General features: G+C 43.7%; 1 protein-coding gene across 3 annotated transcripts in view; it reads right to left on the bottom strand.

Moving 5' to 3' along the window:
* The window catches only part of LOC107189110 (bromodomain adjacent to zinc finger domain protein 2B), a 45,756-nt gene extending 28,589 nt beyond the window's left edge, over nt 1-17,167 (bottom strand). For all 3 annotated transcript variants that reach the window (XM_015577572.1, XM_015577574.1, XM_015577573.1), the window contains exon 1: nt 17,017-17,167. In XM_015577572.1, the coding sequence (XP_015433058.1) occupies nt 17,017-17,167 (151 nt within the window). The remainder of the gene's footprint in view (nt 1-17,016) is intronic.
* Between the last annotated feature and the right edge of the window lie 3,624 nt (nt 17,168-20,791).

Below are 20,791 nucleotides of genomic sequence, written 5' to 3'. Positions count from 1 at the left end.
ATCTGCAATGTTACATGTTTCTGATAAGTAGACCGTGGATGTTTATGTAATCTATCGACAAGTGTAACGTCTGATCTGATTCTACGATCGAAACGTCCTAATTTATTCGTGTGAAGATATGCTACATTGTCAAGATTTCTATGGACAAGATCTCCTAACTTTTGAACGTCGATTAAACAAAAATTCGTATAATATAACGTTTTTTCTAGAACTATATTTGTCTAAAACCACAATAGAATATCAAATGCATTATTTCGCGTGAAAATCGCTCCGTTTCTCCCATTAGATCGCGGAGGGAATGGCCGATCGAGGGTTGAAGGAACGACGCGTTTAATTACGTAGACGCGAGTCATTAACCGACCAGAAATTAATGACGACGACGGTGCCGGGAAGGCCGGTTGATAAATAATTTCGAAAATTACACGGCGACACAGGACGACGCTCGGGTTCGATCGTTTATTTCCAAGCGAAAACCCCCTCCCTGTCCCCGTCGTCTGTCTCGCGGGTCCCATGAAATACACCGTGTTTTCCCTCGATTGACTTTTAATGCGGGCACAAATTTCTTCTGTTAATGAGTCAGCGACGTCGATGCGTGGCTGCCTCATCCTTTCCTCTTTAATCCGGACGCTTTAATGGCAATCCATTATTCGTGTAACCGACCCGACCAGCGAGCAGCATTAAACGGCGCCGCCATTTTTGGTGGACACAGCGGCTCCTACGTTCGCCAGCGTCGATTTAGTTTATTTTACAATAAATGTTCATTGAAAATAGCTTTTGATATACTTATAGGAAATATTAGTTTTCCTTTATATGTATAGACCAGGTATTCTAATACTTATGAAAGGTAGTGTACGTCTTCCTGTTTAGGGTAAGTAGAAACAGTCAGTAATGGACAGACGTGTTAACCAAGACCTATTCTATAAGACCCGCGCATTCGACGAAGATTGTATACATTTTCTGCATTTTCAATTTACCTTTTTGATCGCTTAATTTTCGAATAATCTCTGTATTTGTTCTATGAACAGTTTTAATTATAACTACGGTCGATTTAAAATATGATTCTAAATTTCAACGTCACAAGTTTTAAGTTTGACTCTGACCGATTTAAAAGTTGACCCCAAAAGTTTGTATGACAATGTATAATTCTCTTCTTGACTTAACGAATTTACTTTAAAAATTAACAGATGTCACGAACAATTTATTATTCAGTAATGTGATACAGGAAAATTTTCTAAAATTAATATGATTCACGTATTTATGAAGAGCTAAGATCGCAGAAATATAGGGACAGAAATCGGTTATAAAAATACAGGATCGGAAATATAAACGACAGACGGGGCACGGCAAATCGATAACTGGATACGTGGATTCGCCTAACGAAGAGGAATTATATGGTAATCCCGTTTGCGCGAGATAATATTATCAAAAAGTTCTTCGTTTCTGTATCGTAGGGACAGTAAGCATGCTTGTTTCGACTACGAATCGTATTAATGGAATGGATCATAATGAAATGTGCGAGATTCTGAAATAGAGAGCTTTCTGAATTCGTTCCAGAGGGTGGTACAAAAACAGTCTTGCAAAATTTACGGACCTGGAAACAAGTGTCCGTAAAGTTTTTCCTAATCAGTAGATCACTGATTAATGATCTATATGAGTCATTGAATAGACTGTAAATGTTCATGGAAATTCAGATTTGTCCAGATTATTCTATCTAAACGAAGAATGAAACCGAAGTTTGTATTTTTCATTGTGTATACCGAGTGGTTAAAAACAGGACAAAGAGTTCATTAAACGATCGATAAGATTTTCACTGTGTTGTACGTCGAGAAAGTCCGTATACGCCATAAATTCATGAAATCAACGGTCTATCGACGACAATTGGAAATATTCAATTCATCCGACCAATTCTGTCGCTTTCTAGTCCCCTGGATCGCAGTTGAGCTGTTTTTATTTCAACGATAATCCAAAAGATAACGGCTATTATTTCACACAATCATATTTCACTTCACCAACAGGGTCTATCGATGTCTTTCGCGCATTTAAGTTTTCGTAGCTAAGATACAAATAGAAAAACAACAGAATTTTCCAACGGAACACAATAAATCGGACAGCAAGCGTGAGTTCCGAGTGAAACATGTGCTCGAAGTGGTAACATCGAAGAATTAGATCGAAGACGAATGCGCTCGTTTATTCGAGCCGTCGTCGTTGACGTCGAGAGTCGAAATCTTGAAAATTCAGGAAACAGGATTTCCACGAGATCCCCCGAAAATCCTCGTTGGAGGAGCGTTTCGGGGGAACGGAGATAAAGCGACAGAGAGCGGGGACAGCAGACGTATCTCAAGTGCGCTATGCGTCACGTTTATCGATTTATGATTAAGCTTTTGAGCAAGCCGCTCGGTTGGTGGGGGATCACGGGTTCGAGGACGAGGGCGGACAGGATTAGCGATGGACTGAAGACGCTTTCAACCGAACCAGCCGTCGTTGTTTTAAATCTATTCCAAATACTTCTTTTTTATTATTATTAACGGTGGGAAGTGAATTATTTCAGTGGGTCATTCGAAGCACGTAACAATTCTTTTTATGTCACGATGTAAGACAGACTTTAGTAAATCGAGAAGTTCTATGGCAATTGATGGTTAGATTGAAGTGTGCAGAATATGGAGAATGAAGACGTTTTAGAGATACGAATGGTGATTTATATCCCAGTATTGATGGTACAACCGAGGAGGGGGTGATTCTACATGAGAAAATAAGTCAAAAACATAGAACACATTTTTTTCATTAGAGGCTTTGTTTTCGAGAAAAGCGACATTGAAAATTAATCTTAAACGCGTGCAGGGAATTAAGTAGAAACGGAATGTAGTGGACAGACACGTCAGTCAAGTCCTATTCAATTGCACGCATTTCCAGCAGATTTTCAAATTGAAGACTCAATGAAACCCTATATGAATTGTATATAATGAATTTTCAATCCAATATTTAACAATAATTGCCATTTACCATCTACTTTAATTGCCAAATAAAGTAACAACCAGTTAATACCGAATTTCCTTAGAAAATCATTTTTCCTAAAAGTACTTTTGCAAATTTATAGTATTGTAGCATGTACCTCTTTTCCCTAAGCCCCTTTCAATTATATCCAGGAGGTAATAAAAGCAATCGTTTTCATTTGACCAGTTCCATCGAATACACCGGAAAATTCTCCATAAAAAATTGAATCTTCGAAATACAGGAGAAACGATGGTAAGTGCAGAGAGCCCCAAAGGGGTGATCCTCGGCCATTCAGGACGTCATCGTGCTCCGCACGTCGACTGGAAACGACGGTCGCACGGGGGCGAGTCGCTAATTTCCTGTTTTTCCGTGCACGTTAATAAAGGGGTCGTCCCTTTCCACCGTTCAAAAAGGGGTGGGGGGCGACGTGCATTGTTTTCCCTCCCCCTAATCGACGGCCACGCCGAAAGCTCGCCGCCATTAAAATCGTTAAAATCGCGAAATAAACGTCCGCCCGCGGACGTGTTCACGGTTATTGCATGCGCGAATCGCGCGTGCTCCGACACAGTGGTCCCACGGTGCGCACAGATTTATTCCAAGACACGTAAAAACCGAACAGTCAATGTACGGGAGGCTTGTAAATCCTATTCGACAAGTGTACTATTTAAAATTTTCAGCGACACTACCCTAGAAAGCCCTATTATTCATCCCAGAAATCCCAATTTTCAAAACGTTTAACCTCAGAAAGTCCAATTTGCAAACCAATCGCCCTACAATCCCCTATTTACTTTTTCACAAAGATTCACATCCCGTTAATTCAGCCATCAATAACAGATCGCTCCATATAAATCCTTAATATTAGTCTCCACGCTCTTGATCCCGCGAACAAGTATAGCAAAAGAATGGAAAATCCTAGTTTCCAATTCGCTATAAGGGAATGTTCCGACCACAGCTCGATTCACGGGGGCGGATATCCCACAAAAAAAAAAAACGAAACTTCGGTTGGTTCTCTAAAATGAAAACAGATCCATCAGCGATAACCGGAGAAACGAGCCGCTCGAGGTCAACGGCGGGGTTGTTCGCGTACAGCGAATAACAAATCTCGGCGTTTCGGGGTAAAATCGTGCAGCGAGCGAACGGTGCGAGAGAAGGCTAAACAAGATAGGAGAATAGATCGTAGATGGAGAGAAGCGTTACGACGGCGTCGGTTCGGGGAATGTGTTCGGTCCGTGAGCTGGGAAAATGGCCGTGTTATTAAATCGATCGGCTGTGCTCTGGCCAGTGGGGGTTGGAGCTAGGCCAGGGGGCACCAAGAGGGAGATAGAGAGAGTGAGGGGGGATGGGGAGAGGCGCGTATACAGGGGGATGATGAGAACGCGACGTAAAGGGGCCGAGGAATTACGAATGGTTCTTGCTTGGCCGCCGTGACCGAAATCGGGAAACGCCGAGGCTCCGGGAGCCTCGTTATTCCACGTTTCGAGCCTTGTATAAAATGATTCCCATCGTTCCGAGGATTTTATGCATTTATACGACACAGTTCGCGAGTATCGAGATACCTGACGTATCCGAAGGAACTGTGATATTTCACTAATAAGACTGTGTACACTACCGTTCGGAAATATCCGGATACTTGTATGATGATTCAAATCTGCGAAATTGTCTACGGATTTTTTCAGTTATTTTTAGAATTTTATCTTACCGAAGGCGAATAGAGTAAACTGGTACAGAAGAATGTAAGCGATATTTATTAATAAATAATAAATGTACGATGACCAAAATTGAATGAAAAGGTGTATGTAGAATATACAGATGTACAGGAGGAATAAGTTTTAGCCTCCTTTTTTAATATTTTTTGTTGTAGGTACTTTTATGTGGTTAGATGAATATTATGTAAAAGAAAGAAACATGTCAGTAAGACGATGCAGGCGTTTTGTTAGAATCAGTTTATGATTAACAGATTATTCTTAATATATAATTAACCTTAAGATAATTAACAAGAGAGCCTGGTACTATTGCAAAATTAGCCAAACAAAGTTATTCAATTCGATAAATAGCAGCAAAAATCTGCTGGAAACTCGTGATATTAAAAATAGGAATCATCTAACGCGTCTGTCCATTACATTCCATTTCTACTTATTGTCGAATGTTTCCCAAAAATCTGGCTTCCCCTTTCTCCGTGCGTTTCGCAGCTCGAAAACGATCGTTACAGGGGAATTTCGCTGGATTCTTACGATCGGGGAGGAGCTCGTTGGAGGCTATTGCGGAACAGGGTAACGTAACTTCGCGCCTTCTATTTTAGGGGCACGGAATATACGGACGGGATCCCTTATCCCCCTCTTCTTCGTTTTTTTTTTTCTTACACCACGGCCGAGTCCCGACGAGTAGGAACGTGCCGGGAAGAAAATAGCCCGGACCAACGGCGTGGCACGGAACGACGACGGGCGAATCTTACGGGCTGGAAAGACGACGGAATGAAAGATCCGAGAGAGATTTAACGCGATGGCATATTCATTCAGCGTGTTCGCTGCGAGATACGAATAAAACTTGTGTAATCGCCAGGGAACGTCCTGCGTCGTGCTCAAACTTCTTCGATGGAAAGCCTTATTTTTATAGACCTTAGAAGCAATGGCTTCAGGTAAATAAACTTAAGATTTTTAATTAACCCTCATCCGTCCCATATGTTAGTTTGACACATTTGTTTCCTAAGAAATTATGTTATTCATGTGTAGGTAAATTTAGCTAAGACTCTGCGGCCACTTTTATTTAAAAGTATTTGCAAATTCACCTGTTTATCTTTTCATTATATTGTTTTTTTACCATTGTGGTAAGTTAACACCGTGGAAGAAATTATTAGGTGTACAAATTAAATCGTGACCTCCTTTTCATAGATTTGTTAGTTATTTACAGAAAACCAAAATACAGTCTAGTCTTCGAAATTTTTCTCATCACTTTCTACACATTTACGCCATTTCTGACAGTGGGGGAATTCCTTCTAAAAAAAAAATGATGACGGTTTTCAGTCAATAATTAATTGTGGGGGCTACGAATTAATTTGTACATATAATAAGTTGGAAAAATAAGGGATGGATCGTTAAGGACGTATGCGCTTCATAGAAGGAGAAGACGAGATAAATCCCTGTCGTTATTTGACTATACTACTATCAATTGTATCGAAGTTTAGTTACTCGATTCCTTGTAATACCTAATATCAGAATCCATAAAAAGTGTATCGCAAAAGGAGACACCCTGTTGCAGTCTTCCTTCCCAAGAAACATAAATACGAGTATTTACCTACCACGTCTGTCCATTTCTTACTGTTTCTACTTCTAGTTAATTCGAAGAAGAATCCAAAGATACGATAAAAGCGTTCCTGCAGCAAATAATTGTCGACACACACGGTCTTCAATGAAGTGTCCTTAAGTAAATACTGTTTTTCGATAATGCGATACCCATTACATCTTCCATACAACATTATCGATCATTCAGAATTCGAATCACAGCCAATAAACCTTTACGAACCTTCGCCATCACATTCGCTACATTCAATGCAAATACATCACTCTCCGTTTCGATGAAGTTTACGACGTTTTACACATCAATAATTCTTCCCTGACAAAACTGATATTTGTTGTAAAGCATTACGACTTCGTTGTCCGCGGCTGTCCAGTCAGTATTCACCAAAGTGGACCATTACTTGCTCCTGCAATTCAATCCATCGCCCGGTGGGATAATCCATAAACGAAGGAAATATACTAGAAGCCAATAAGGGGTTCCTCGAAGAATACAGTCCGCGTGGCAACGCAATTACCAGCGTGGCCGCGCATTATTTAAGCCCGGCAGGCCAGAAAGACGCGGATATCCAATATATCGACGACATCCCCCGTCACCGGTTTTACACCTTAACGTAGCCGTTTCCGCTTATAACCATCCAATCGCTATTCAGTCCCGCCGTTCCCGTGGAGTGTCGGGGTAGTCGGTATTATATATACATACATACACGTACCATACGTGTGTGTATCCTGTCCCTCGAGGAAGAGGATCGATCGAGGGATCGGAATGTGCCGAGTGGGGTGGCGGCGTTGCGACCGTCGCCGCGATGGCTGGCTCGCCTCCAAATCGCTTTAATTTCGTTTACGCGACGGCCAAAACCAGTAGAACTGGTGGGGCGAAACTTGATTTTTTCCCTCTGTCGTTCGAACGAAATCATTGCTTTCTAGAAATCGCTGCAAACATAATCTTTGATCGTAGAATCGTGATTTTCCAGAAAATTCTCGTATTTCGGAATAATTGTCTGTAGATTGCTAGCCAACTTCGGGATAATCGCGAGCAGTTTTTCGGGTATGGAATTATTTTTTAATAATAGTCTCGATTACGCCAGACGCTGAACGCAGCAATCGGACACCCAAAACCCAGAGGAACCGAAAACAACTCGGAGAAGAATCTAGAGCACCTCTTCGAGTAACAAAAATACTAGAGGACCATTTCCACGTGTCCGATCAGTAACAAAAACCGAACGAAACGTCGAGGCAGAACGGAGACTCGGGGATGTGGGCGTCTTACCAGGGCTTCGTGCTAATTAATTTCTCGTTAACGAAGTCACAGGCGCTGCGGACCGGGCGAGCTCCCTTCTTTAAACATAATCGAGCCACCATCAGGTCGGGCAAGTTCGTTATAAATATAGGATAAGTCTGACGAAGTAATAAAGGGCCAGGTCGTGGTAATTGTGGATTCATCTGCTTCGGCCAACAGGAGGGGTGGGGAACTTGTAAATTATGTTTAACGCCGGTAATGGGAATCGTTTGTGTAAACATAATGCTTCGCGATGCCTGACGGATGCGTGTTAATAATTGCCGCGGACCGCCCGTTGAATAATGCTCCGCGGCGGATCAAACAATCGACCGGCGGCGCTGGTGGTAGCGGGTAGGTAGGTACGCAAGGCCCCTCGAGCACTACCTTTCGCTTTCGATTCGCGGACCAAGACGCACGCACGGTGAAATCGTTTCGACAGTTGATGGTGTCCTATAACACCTGAACGATACAGGTTCCTGTGATCGAAGGTCAATATTTGGTTGCTGGTTGGGGATAAAAAGATTGGGCGATGATCTTGATGAACTCTTATATGTGAAGTATTAACCAGGAACTTAAATCCCTATTTTGATACTGGTGTTATGCCATCAAAGCTATACCGAAAGGGACATATTACCGAAAACATAAATAAATACCGGTAATTTTTACGATTTCTATAAGGGTATATAGGGTTATATAGGGCGAAGGTTCAACCGAAAATATTATTTTACGTTTCGGCAGAAGTCCCTGGTATTAAATGCCTAGTACAAAAGACTTGGATATTTCCGAAGATAGAAGAGTACTTCGTTTCAAGATTTCAGTAGATTAAGAAAGAAGTAGTAATAATCGTGTCACAAATCGCATAAATCCACGGGACCCCACGTCGCCACGACTTTAATTCCCGAAATCTCGTCGCCGCGAGGATGATTCACGACATCGTTTCGCAACTGTCTCAGTTTCTTAAGGCGACCAGCTTCTTCTTAAGGACAGAGAATCGAAAAACTACACGGAGATCGGTCCACGGTTTCGACGGAATCATCGCGTCCCACGTTTTCGAGAGGTTGCATACACTGAAAAGCGTCGCCTGGTCTCGCGTGTTCGATCATCGCTCGAAAGAAACTCCGAACCAGATTATACCCGAGCTACATAATTCAATGGTTGAATGTTTTAAAAGGTAGAAAGGTTCCTTGCCCGGGTCCACGGAGCATCCGATTGATATTTTTTCGCCAGTATCGGGGGGAGCCGATTTTGTTCGGCGGTGCACGTACCACACGGTAGGAGGATGAGGGGCGTTTCTAGCCCTCCCACCTTCTCCTTTATTATTGTACCAAGTGTCTTTTCTTATCGAGCATCTTCGACCCTCCCCCCTTCTCCTTTCTATATATCGAATTCGTGGCACGCCGAGCGCATTTATCAACCTACACACGTTGCGCGCAGCTTCGATCGCCGTGGAGGTGGCGAGGGAGGAGGGTTAGTGATGCTGGAGGAAAAAGGGAGAGGGGAGGAAGCCGCGTGGGGGCAGGCTGGTGGTTGAAATAAAAAGAGGCATTTGTGGGGGGGAGGGGGATGAAGGATACGAGAGAATGGAAAATTGAGAAGCCGTGGGAGGAGGAAAGGCTTCGCGGTATCGGGGAAAGAAATCGAAAGGCAAGAAGGGAAGGTGGAAACGAAAGCGAGAGCAGGTGGAAAATTTTGCTGGGAAAGTATGAAAAGAGGAAACGGTAACGAGAGTTTGAAGTTGAAAATTGCAGGGGGGAACCAACGGGGAAGAAATTGTATATGGGGTCAAAGAAGGGTAGGGGCGGGGGAGGAAACTGGAGCAAAGGGGAAGAAACTGAAAGGGGTGAAAATCTACCTTATGGTACTCCGTTCTTGTTGCGTAACTCCGGAAAAGTGTCTTTACTCTGTATGCAAAAACGTAAATGAATCCTTCGTTGTGAATTAATACGAGTCCGTAATGGTAGAATTGTAAACGAGCTTCTTTGTAGAATTAGAAAGTTGGGCAAGTATAAGACCATGATGTACCCGATTGGTGCGTGAAAATTCTGCAAGTTCGTCGCTGACTTCTTGTGGAAAACGAATTAAATCATTCAAGATGAATTCAGAGACGATTTCACTGGAGTCCAAGGAACAACGTAATTAATCGAACAAAGTAATTCATTATCAGAATAACCGCCAGTAATTAATTCTCCTATGACAGACCACTAATAAACTGCGACGCCTGTGGGACACAAAATACTCGATAAATTGGGAGAAGGTAAACTTAGGGTACAAGAATTAGTCTAAGATACGGACGAACGAAATTAAACGACGGAAAAATCGAAGATAGAAAGCAATAAAAATGTGAGGGTGCAGAAGGGGGAGGGAACGAAACGAACGTGCTACGCTCGCGTGAAAGTGATGGTCGAGCGTGGGACGAGCTCTCGACGTGTATGTCTCTGACCGTGCGCACGCGTGTGCAATAACTCGTACGTGACTACACATCGGCCTGTAAGCTACCGCACTAGTCAAATGTCACGTTTGATACCGTGTTTGGCGGGCGCTGAGTTGCCCATCACTGGTGTAACCCAAATTTATGCGTACGGTCGCGCCCACGCGAAAACCAGGCCCAACGGACGCGGCCTGTTTCGGCCGATACGTCGTCGACGGAATGGAAACTTCGAAACGGTTACACACCTCGGAGTAGTTCCACGGAATCCGTGCGCCGATTCAACTTCGGCCATAAAACGGCCGCGAGCTGGTCGTAAATGGGTACACACAATGTTGCAGAAATCGTTTTGTAAAAGCTCCGAGAGTTTGTCGAGAGACCATTGCAACGTATTCGGGCAAGATCCTGTAAATTCTGTTTACTCGAGGCTGTGCGATACGTGGAGTGGGGAATGTAAAGTTGAGGGCGTTGAACGACGAATTTTTCTTTTCGACCGTTTTGCAGTGGGAATGGAAGTAACCAAACCTTGTAGAGGAATTCGAAACGAGCCGTATCGCCAGATTCACATTAGACTATATTTTTATAGTCGCCGATTAAGAAAAAGTAGCTGCGAGAAAAACGCGACCAAAGTTTCAAGTATTGTTTTAGAGCATAAAAAGAGAAATGTTTCATACTTCCAGGTAACCACTTATTCGTGGCCACACAAAACACCTTCCTGTTCCTCAAAAAATTCTTGCAAATCGCAAAATAGAAAAACCCGATTTTCTAAAACCGTCACACTAGCATAGCTCCTTAAATAATTCCATAGAGAATGATAAATTTGAATAAAAAATAAAGAGTGGAGGAATCCTAATCGAGGATTCACTGTAATGATCCTTCAAAAAAGCCATCAGTGTCTCATCCGAAGCAGCTTCCGTGAACACGGTGTCGTCGTCGTGATTCTTTAACCGTAATATATAATGACGACGATATCGGTGTCCTCGACGGTCTATGAAACGAGAGGAGAAGGAGGATTGGCAGGGTGGAACGGAGAGGAACGGGAGGGAAGTAGACGGTTCTCGGTACGAAAACTCGGGCGCATCCGCCGGTGGAGAGTTTGCATCGATCCGCGGAGATAAAAGCGGTGTATCAGAGTGCGGCGAAATTAGAGACCGACGACGACGTCGGAACGAAAATGGACGGGTGGAGGGGGAAGCGAGAAGAGCCGCAAAAAGGAACCCTATTTCTTTCCGAGCGCTCGTTTCTCACATCGGTCGCGGCTGCTAACAGGATTCGTGTGCTTCTTGGAAAGCTAGACGCGCGTTCCCGTCACGCCGCGTAATGACGATGGCACAGATGACGTTGACGAGGAAAAGGAGCCCGGCTCAAACGAAAGCTGCCGGAGACCTACGGTCGTCCCACGCGTCGCTCGCGTGAAATAGAACCGCGCGACGCGACGGTCTTCGCGGAGGGTCAACGTTCACTCGGGTTATAAACGGGAGAAGGGGATGCACCGAAGAGACCTGTGTATTTTTTTTTTTTTTATCCTCTACGTTGTTGGATATTTGTTAATTCCTTTTGCTAGGAGTCGAGAAATGGTGCTTCAGCTACCTGGTTCAGGGCGATTGTAGTATTACTTCACGAAATGTTACTACTCCTTTTCATAAACGATACCAGACGACTGTATCCGAATGACAATATCGAAACGACTAATTACCATCAACTTACTGCATTCTTTGCTTAACTAAGTAACATAGTACCACGTTCTCTAATAACAAAAAAATATCAATTGTTTAAACGATGGACTAAATATACTTTCAATAGAAATTATTTCTGAATTATCTTACTAATAATAAACGCAGCGTACAGGAAGACCCTAGCCTAGCTAAGAGACACAACAGATCGATGTCACTACTCGCGGATATGATTACATATCCGCGTTCACAGTACTCGCCAAATTAAGCACGTATACACTCTCGGGTCGTCCTTACGAATGGCCATAAACCATCATTGTATCCTACCGGGTACTAATAATAGCATCCTCCTTTCAATTCTCTCCTTCTCTCGCCGTACATCTTCCTCGAGGCTTGTCCCGTTAACGATACCGGCTCGGTGAGCCGGGCAGGAGGATGAGGAAGAAGACGAGGCAGAAGAACGGGTAAAAGGAATCGGTGCCTTGAAGGGAGACAAGGAAAAGGGAATCGGGCACTGGAAAGAAGACGAGACGAGCTAGCTAGCTAGCGAACCGATGCGGTGTCGGGTACACGTCGTTCACCCCCGGAGGGTAGCTTCAAACGAAAACTCCGACGCGTCCGACGAGTTTGTATCGAGCGTAGGAGGTAAAAGCGCGAGAGGTTGCCGCGGAGGATCGAACAGCGAGAGAAACGGAGCGGTACAGCGCGAGGGATGGGTGCAGGGAGAAGCGAGGGTAGGAAGAGGCGTACATGGGAGGGGGGGGGGGTGGTGGTGGAGGAGGAATAGGAGGAGTTAGTCAACGACGAGGAGGAAGAGAACACGAAAGAGAGTCGGGTTCCGCGAAGGCGAAAAGGGACAGAGCGAGGTGAACAGGGACAGAGATCGAGTGAGATTCTCTCTCCTCGTAGCGGAGCGCGATGCTGGTGCTGCTGCTGCTTGCTGCAGAACGAGCCTGGGACGAGGGAAACGAGGGACTGCCGAAGGGAGGGGAAACTGCCGCAGACCGAGGCCATGGTAGGCGAGGTGAGGTGGCAATCAATAAATATACAGAGAACCGGCAGCAGCGAGATAGAAAGAGAGGGAACAGCGAGAGATCGAGCAAAGAGAAAAAGAGAGGGGCAAAACGTGGGGGGGGGGGGAGAGAGGGGGGAGAGAAGCGCTCGTCGCGTCTGTCCGACCGTCGGGTCCGTTCTTGCGTTCCCAAAGCCTCCGCGAATCTAACCAACGGATAGAGAGAGATAGAGAGGGAAAGCAGGACACGGAGATACTATGAACAGAGCCGAAGAGAGGGAGAGAGAGGGAGAAGAGGACGCAGTGGAGAAGGCTCTGAAGAGGCTTTGCTTGAAAAGACAGGAGCAACGAGGAGACCAGGCAGGGTAGAGAAGGGTAGAGGGTCCAGAAAACGCAAGGAAGGAACACCGAGGAGGTCAGAGGTGAGCCAACGAAATAAACGAAAAACTCTATCCGGGCGCGAGAGATGCTGGATCCCGAGGAACGTGTTTCGCTCTGCGAGGGGGACCAGTCTCTTCTAACCCTGGACGATCCTTTCTCTCTCACCTTTCCCTGGATTCCGCGGTATCTATACTTTCGATAGAGTTCTCGGCTATGCCCCCCCCCCTTTTTTTTTTTTTTTGGTGAAATATAATTAGAGGAAGACTGAGATGCGACCCAGGTATTATCGGAATCCGTGGAGGAACGGTCCAAGGAACCGTTCGGAGAAACACCAGAGGGTGCCCGGAGATGTCTGTAATTCGGGTTACCACGCTGATAGGTAATTAACGTATCGACCGATGGATGCACTGGAACGATTTGATTCGAACTACTGGACCGTGGAGGGAAATCTAGTCGTTCGGTATTGATTGGTATACGTTCGACGGCTTGCTCTCCGTTACGGGGGCGATTACTGCGACTTCCGGTTGTTACAGTACTTTCCACAGGAATGGAAAGGTACAAGGTGCCTCTTGGAAGATGTACTTCATCATTGGATGTTAATATCTTGGATTTGTTTCGTTGTTCCTACCCTCAGTCCCTTATTCTTGCTCCTAGTCTTTAAGAACCCAACCAAATTCTAAACAATGTTAGTCCTTAACCCTGATGTTATTAACATTAACATCATTCTATTACTCGACTGCAATTTCGTTCATTCCTTAATTTGTCATTTCATTTAAACGGGTCTACTGTAAGAGGGATCAATGCCACAAAATATGAGAAAAAAATGAGATTTTTCTTAATTCTAGCATTTCTTGGTATCTAGTTATTGTCCCTTAATTTATAACTACATGGTAGAATAACAAAAAAAAAAAAAGCAAAGAAAGGAAGTGGTGTTCACGAAACATCGTCCTGAGGGAAGAATTCTGATCGTAATTCCAAGCGTGAGCGAGCGAACGCGCGAACGATGCGGTTTCGAGACGACGCCGGTTAAATACCGTTAATGAAGACGGCGGCGCGGCTGCGACGGTGGCATTAACTTTAATTAGTTAATAGCGCCTGGGTCGGACGGAAGTTATCGAGGTTCGGCGGGTTCTCGAGGAACCGTACCGGTTATTAAATCGCTTAAAGTAAATACTCAGATGAGACTCGGTTCGGGAGGCTCGAGTGTCGCGTGCGAGAGTGCCACCACGGCCGTGTCCTCGGCGTGATAGAAAGAGAGAGAATGAAAAAAGAAAGATGAAAGACAAGGAGAACAAGCGTCAGAAGGATCCTCGAATCACTGGAGGAAAAGGCTAACCGACTAAGGGAGCCCGATTGCGAACGTGCAAGTAGCGCTAATTAAAGTAAGTGGCCGAACAGTGCTCTTCGCCGGCCTCCGGGAACACGTATATAATGTGAGCGTGACAGTTTCGGCTTCTCTGAGAGAAAAAAGAAACAGCGCTAAAAAGAGTACTAGAGGTGACTACAAGACACCAAACGAAAAGCCGAATCTTTCAAGGGAGACAGTACTCGTTTTATATCGATGACTAGAGTACTCGGGTATTTATAATTCCATTTTTATGGAATATTTGAGAAGAATGTCTCAGAGTTCTTTAATTAAGGAGTATTGCTGAATTAGAAACAGAATACAAACATTGTTAATCGTTATTACAGCTATAGTTTCGTTGACTTCCAATTTGTAGTTTATCAATGATCGGTTCAGAGCATAGAAGGAATCAATTTGTTATCAGAGAATGTTACACCGAAGTTAGGGTTCGTTCCGTAATAACTTTTCCGTCGAGTTCAACGATCCGTGTGTTCAAGGGCATTCAAGGTCACGAGTGCGTAACTAAGTGATCTTGAGCGTGCACACGTTGCATCCTCGGTTCTTGCAACAGATGCCCGAAAGGTTTGACCTTCGACTTGTTCGTATTATGCGTCCCCAAGGTCACTGTGTCACCGTGGAGTGACCCTGAACAGGAAGTAGAGCACTGTATACTCGAAACAAGGAAGCTGGAGACCTCGTTAATGTCCTAAAGTTTTAATAAATTTCTCTTCGTTGCGACGCGATTAATTCTTCGACAGAATTTTTAACAATCGTAGGTATCCTGCCTCTATATTATATCGTCGATCTCTGGTGCAATTTATGGAATCGATTAATCTCCCGATAAAGAAACGTATTTATTCGTCGTGAACGTATCCCGCCGATCACTAAGGGAATTTATACGTCTTCTTCCCTCCGCCTATTTTACGTCACTGGAAACAGTTTGATTAATGAAGCGCGAGGCTTTGGCGGCGGGTAAAAGGGATCGCGTCGATAATCTCATTCGATATCCAACGCTTTTGTGCATCGATCACCGTATTATTAATCGCCGCGATTCAATTCTCCCCCCACCCCTCCGATCCTATTCCTTCGAACTCACGGTCCGCGTCGCGATTCAGTCGCGAAACAATGAACTCGAATCGCATAGAACTTTATATATTTTATGATCAATTGAAAAGCATATAAATTCTACAAACACAGCAACAAGTGTCGAATAAAAGTATACTTTGCGTAGCTTCGTATCAGAGATAATCAATGTTGATAATTCATCAGTAGACAGTGGATACTTATGCATTTATAGATTTCTCGTGGAAAATAAATAATATCGTACACTTGTGAACAATGTATATAAATATTAACACAATCAGAAATCATGCAACTATCAAGTAAAACGGTACGAAGTACGAAAATTCTCAAATTCAATTCCCCCAATAGCGAAGCTGCACAAGGAAAAATTTTATGCTAGATTTTTCACGTGTTCCTGTATATGGTATTATCTTCCCTTCGATTGGACCATTCATTCTAAGCCACCCTATAGAATATAAAACCTACCCTCCATATACCCTTTACGATTTCCTTCTTTAACCCTCGCATGACGGGGCCGAGAAAGCCGGGTCACGACCCAAACTAGACATCATATACAGAGTGTCTCAGGTAGGGTAGTAGAACCGGGCAGGAGGTTATTCTACATGCAAAAACAAATCGAAAACATGGAATAAATTGTTTTCCTATAATTATTTGTTTTCGAGATAATCGAAATTGAAAATCTGCGGGAGACGCGAGCAGTTGAATGAGACTTGGTTAGCTCGTCTGATCATCACATTCCGTTTCTACTTACTGTCGCCATGAATATACGCGTACACGACGAAATTTCTAACCGATTTTTCTCGAAACGAAAGCCTCGTATAAAAAAATTTTATTCTTTTTTTTCGACTTATTTTTTCTCATGGTATTTTGTATTACTTGTGAAACTTTCACATTAATTTACAATGCGTGTAAAAAAGCAATGATTACGGAATTTTGCATTTTCATAAAAATTGATTTGTATTAATTCGTCAGATATAATACGTTCTCTTTCTACGAATTATCGCTGCATACCGAACGAGTGACTCGAGCCATCGTCATGCGAGCGTTATACAAGGTGTCTCGATTAAGTGCGAACCTCCGAAAATCTTTTTTAATTGTGAAAATTCAAAATATATTTTATACGTAATTTGAATGGTATTAAGTGGTCAGTATATTATATAAAAAACGTTTTCAACAAATTTACATTAAAAATAAGTAGTCACTTGAAAAAAAAACATCGATAACCTTGAAAACTTCTAGAAAAAAATAACATCTGCAGGATACTAATCATTTAATACCATTAAAATTACGTATAAAATATGTTTTGCGTTTTCACAGTTAACGAAGATATTCGAAGATATTCATAGTTACTTTCTTCCAAAATTATATTTACTCAAGATCTCTAATCTTGTTTATTTATTGATTTAATTTCTGTCTAGTATTCATGTTCATTGTTCATTTTGTGCGAAGACAGGTGAACATATTCAAAAGTAAAGACGTATAGAGCGTAATAGATTGAATAGAGTTTAAAAAAAAAAACAAACTAAAATCAGCTTACCACCGAAGAGCGCAGTCGGATCGAGCAACGGATTGGCCTGGTCCGCCTGGAGTTTCTCGGAGGCGGAGGTGGCGCCCGGAGTCGCCGTGGCCGCCGCTTCACCTCCGCCACCTCCGCCGCCTCCGCCCGATGCGGAGTTCTCCTTCTCCATGCCAGTCCCCTGAAAACGTGCATCAGCGTTTCGTTAAAGCCGTTAACTTTCTGCCACGCAGCGGCGGAAACGGTTTCGTTCCGTTTTAGATGGGTCGCTCTCGCGGAGGGTAATACGAGGGGTGGGTGGCTGTCGGGGGTAGCAGTCGTGGATCAACATTTTTGCCGGGAAAACTGACGTGAGGGGTGGTGGAACTAGATGGGGAAAACGGAAACGATACAGCTGACCGTTGTGAATTTTTTTTCTCGAAGGGGGTGCGGAGGATTTGGGGTGAGTTACGATTGCGGACATTAACCCTATTTAACGCAGCGTCACTCTGAGATTCTGTTAGTTTATTTATAGGTATTTTATACATTCCATCTCGTCTTTTGCATCCTTGTGTATAACGGAGGCTTCAAATAATTGGTAAACAGCAACATTTTCGTAAGCAGTATGTTATGAAGTTATGTAATCGTTAGTAATTGTTTCTCAAAGGTGAAAGAGAATCAGGTGACAGAGGGTTAATGAAAAATCGATTTGCTACGGCATGAACATAATTACATTAGTCTCCTGCGTTGACTGCGATCAATAATTACACCACTGACGACCATAAGCGTACCATTATACCATATGGTTTATCTGTAATTTTTTATGCTATTATTTGAAATATTCCATTTTCTCTGTTGCATAGGTAACTTAAGAAAAATAATAGTTTGACTTTATAAGGGTAAAATGTATCGTTATTACGTTCAGAAATAATCTATTTATAACTGTTTTATTGAAACACGGCGATATCTGCGCGAAAAGCTAAAACGCTCGGTCGTCAGTCGGTTAAAAAGTAATTTCTTTCACATATTAAGGAAGTTTCTGTCTTGGAAAAAAGGGTTGCGGGCGAAAAGGCCACTCAAAATTTATACCTAAAATAAGTAATTAAGAAAAATAATAATAATTAAGAATATATTTTGATCATCCTGAACGTCGTACATACGGTGACACTAGAATAAAGAAATTAAAATGATAAACCTTGAACTATTAAGTTCGCGGAACACGAAAACAAGGGTTATTTTTTTAAGGGAACTTCAGGGGCTGGGAATATCGGGGAGAGAATCGACCAAACATTTTTGCCAGGGAAACCGATGAGAACTCATGACAGGGAGAAACCCAGAGAAGACGAAATGCCGGAAATTGACCAGCGAGAAGTTTTTTTCTCAGAGGCAGCAACGATTGAAGAGTGGGTAGATCGGAGGGGTGAGTTATTTGTCGCGGATACAGTGATATATTTTCAGGATTCCAACGAGTTTTTAGTCGCTGCGCGTATATTTGTAACTATTTCCCAGATCACAGAAAAGAAACATTGAACACAGTGAATCGTGATTCTCCTAACCCCTAACGTGTTAGGGGATGACAGTTGAAACTACCTCTTCGAGGAGTCCTACCAGTGGTGAATTTATCACCCAAATGAACAGATTCACCGAAACTTACCGCCTGAATCTCCCCATAATCCGACCATACCATAAACCACGACAAACCGTAAACCCTTTTTAATTTTATCGCTCGTAAAAAAAAAAGTGATTTTAAACCACCAACACAGGATCCCCAGAGGACCCTGAACTTTCAACAAGAAGAATCTACACTACAAAAACAGAGGCAAAAAAACAACGGCACAGTTGTGGAAGTCAGCCTCGTGAATTTCTGTTCTTACGTAAAACAATTCTGTTAATTACCAGACTGCGGATCTTTATACATTTATAGTATCCTTTAACTTGGAAAGTGCTATAAAGTAAATGTTCCAAGTTGTTTCGTTTTAATTTTTTCTATCTGAAATTGTGGATTTCCATAAACTTCCGCATTCCAGTTATTATACACATCGTACCAGAAGAGAATGAAGATGAGAATATCGATTCTCCAGACGATACGGTGCGTCGAGTTTAGGGAAAACCATCATCGCCGTCTGTTGAAAGAGGGAGAAGTATTGTCTGCGGAACGTCTGGGATTCCGGTTAATTATGTTAATACGCCGACGCGTTGTCTCGAAACTCGCTACAGCTCTCCCTCCGTTTCCCGCCCCACCCCTCGACGATGCACGGCGGTAAATACATAGAAAGGGAAGAAGAGAGAGACAGTGGAAAGTAGAGGGAGGGGGCAGAAAAATCCACGTTAATATTTCAGTCACGCGCATACGTAAGGAACGTCGATGTCTCGCATGTTCATTCGATGACTGTTTACCAGCCGAAGAAAGGCTTCCACGGAGCGCTTTAAATAAAGGCCGTTCTCCCCTCCAAACGTTTTCCCCTCCAGCGCTTCGATCAGCTGACTGCCTCACGCATACACATGTATACATGTACCCCTACCGCCTCGCCAGCTGTGTTGTATAAATATACATGGTTGTAACGTTGAGTCAGGTTAAGCTGGTGCGCTAGACTAGACACCGTTCTCCACAGCCACTGGCACCGTTATTATCATACAACGGGCACGAGTGTGCTCGGGTGGCCTACGCTCGATCGTGTATACCAGACAGAGATTGACAAACTCATTATTATATAAATAAGGATTAAAAAAGTATTTCGTCATTTTTAATTGTTTAAACGTAGAAATACGTGCGACCTTACACTCCACGCTTTATACTTTAAAGTAATTTTTTAAGTCAATATTTCGTACTATACATACTGTATATTCTGCATTTCTCTCATGTACCAAAAGTGCCTCTCCTTAAACTAAATTTCCATTATTATTATTATAATTATTATTTGGGTGGCAGTGAAGGTGTTAATCAAACAAGCCCTCGTTCCAATCATAAACCTTCCATTCTAATCGCAACCAGAACGATGCACCCCCGTATCGCATCGGAACTCCAAGTATAAACGTAAACAGCTAACCTAACGAAACCATTCCCCATCGAGCCAACGAAATTTCCACACGAGCAATCCTACTCCCTCATCTCGAACCACCGAGAGAGGCCATTGTGTGTCCAGGAGAGTAGCTCCACTCGGGCCCCCGATACTTTCGAAATACCATTCGGCCGCAACGAGAGGCGGCGATCCCATCGACGAGGAAGGGGGAGGCGGGGGCAGCGCAGTCGCTAAAAATTTCGCCGCTCACAGTCGCAATGGCTCTTCCCTCCCCCCACTCCCCTTTCCGGATACTCGTTCCATACACGGAATACCAAAGTCCCCGGGTTGTACGAGCGTCGAATTCCCGGTAGCCGGAATATCGAGGGTCCGACCGGCCTCTTGCACACGGGTGGCGTTGGAGACGACGATCTCGCCTCTCCTCTCTTACCCCAGAAGAGGATTTCCAGCGGGGCTCGCGAGAGCAACTTTCGAGGTGCTCGTAAATTGCTGGTCCGAACAGAGACGACGAATAAGAAGGAAGAGACTGCATCTCTCGGTCAGCGAGAGAGAATCGACGACGCGGGGACTTTACGGGCTGCAACGAAAAAGGATCGAGAGAGGCAGAGGGCAAAAGGAGCGACCGTCAGAGGGGCGGTGAATTCTGCAAGACGGGAGGCAAAAGGTAGAAGAGGGACGGGCGCGGTGGCCGGAGGTGGCGGCCCCGACCATCGATTTCTCTCGACCGGTGTGTGTTACGCTCCTTCCGAACGGGAAAAACTTGCCCGCTCCGAGGATTCGCGGAGCACACCGGGATA

The sequence above is a fragment of the Dufourea novaeangliae genome, unplaced genomic scaffold (assembly GCF_001272555.1).
Source record: "Dufourea novaeangliae isolate 0120121106 unplaced genomic scaffold, ASM127255v1 scaffold125, whole genome shotgun sequence".
Classification (NCBI taxonomy): Eukaryota; Metazoa; Arthropoda; class Insecta; order Hymenoptera; family Halictidae; genus Dufourea; species Dufourea novaeangliae.
The sequence above is the reverse complement of the archived record's forward strand: the minus strand, read 5'-3'. Positions and strand labels throughout refer to the sequence as shown.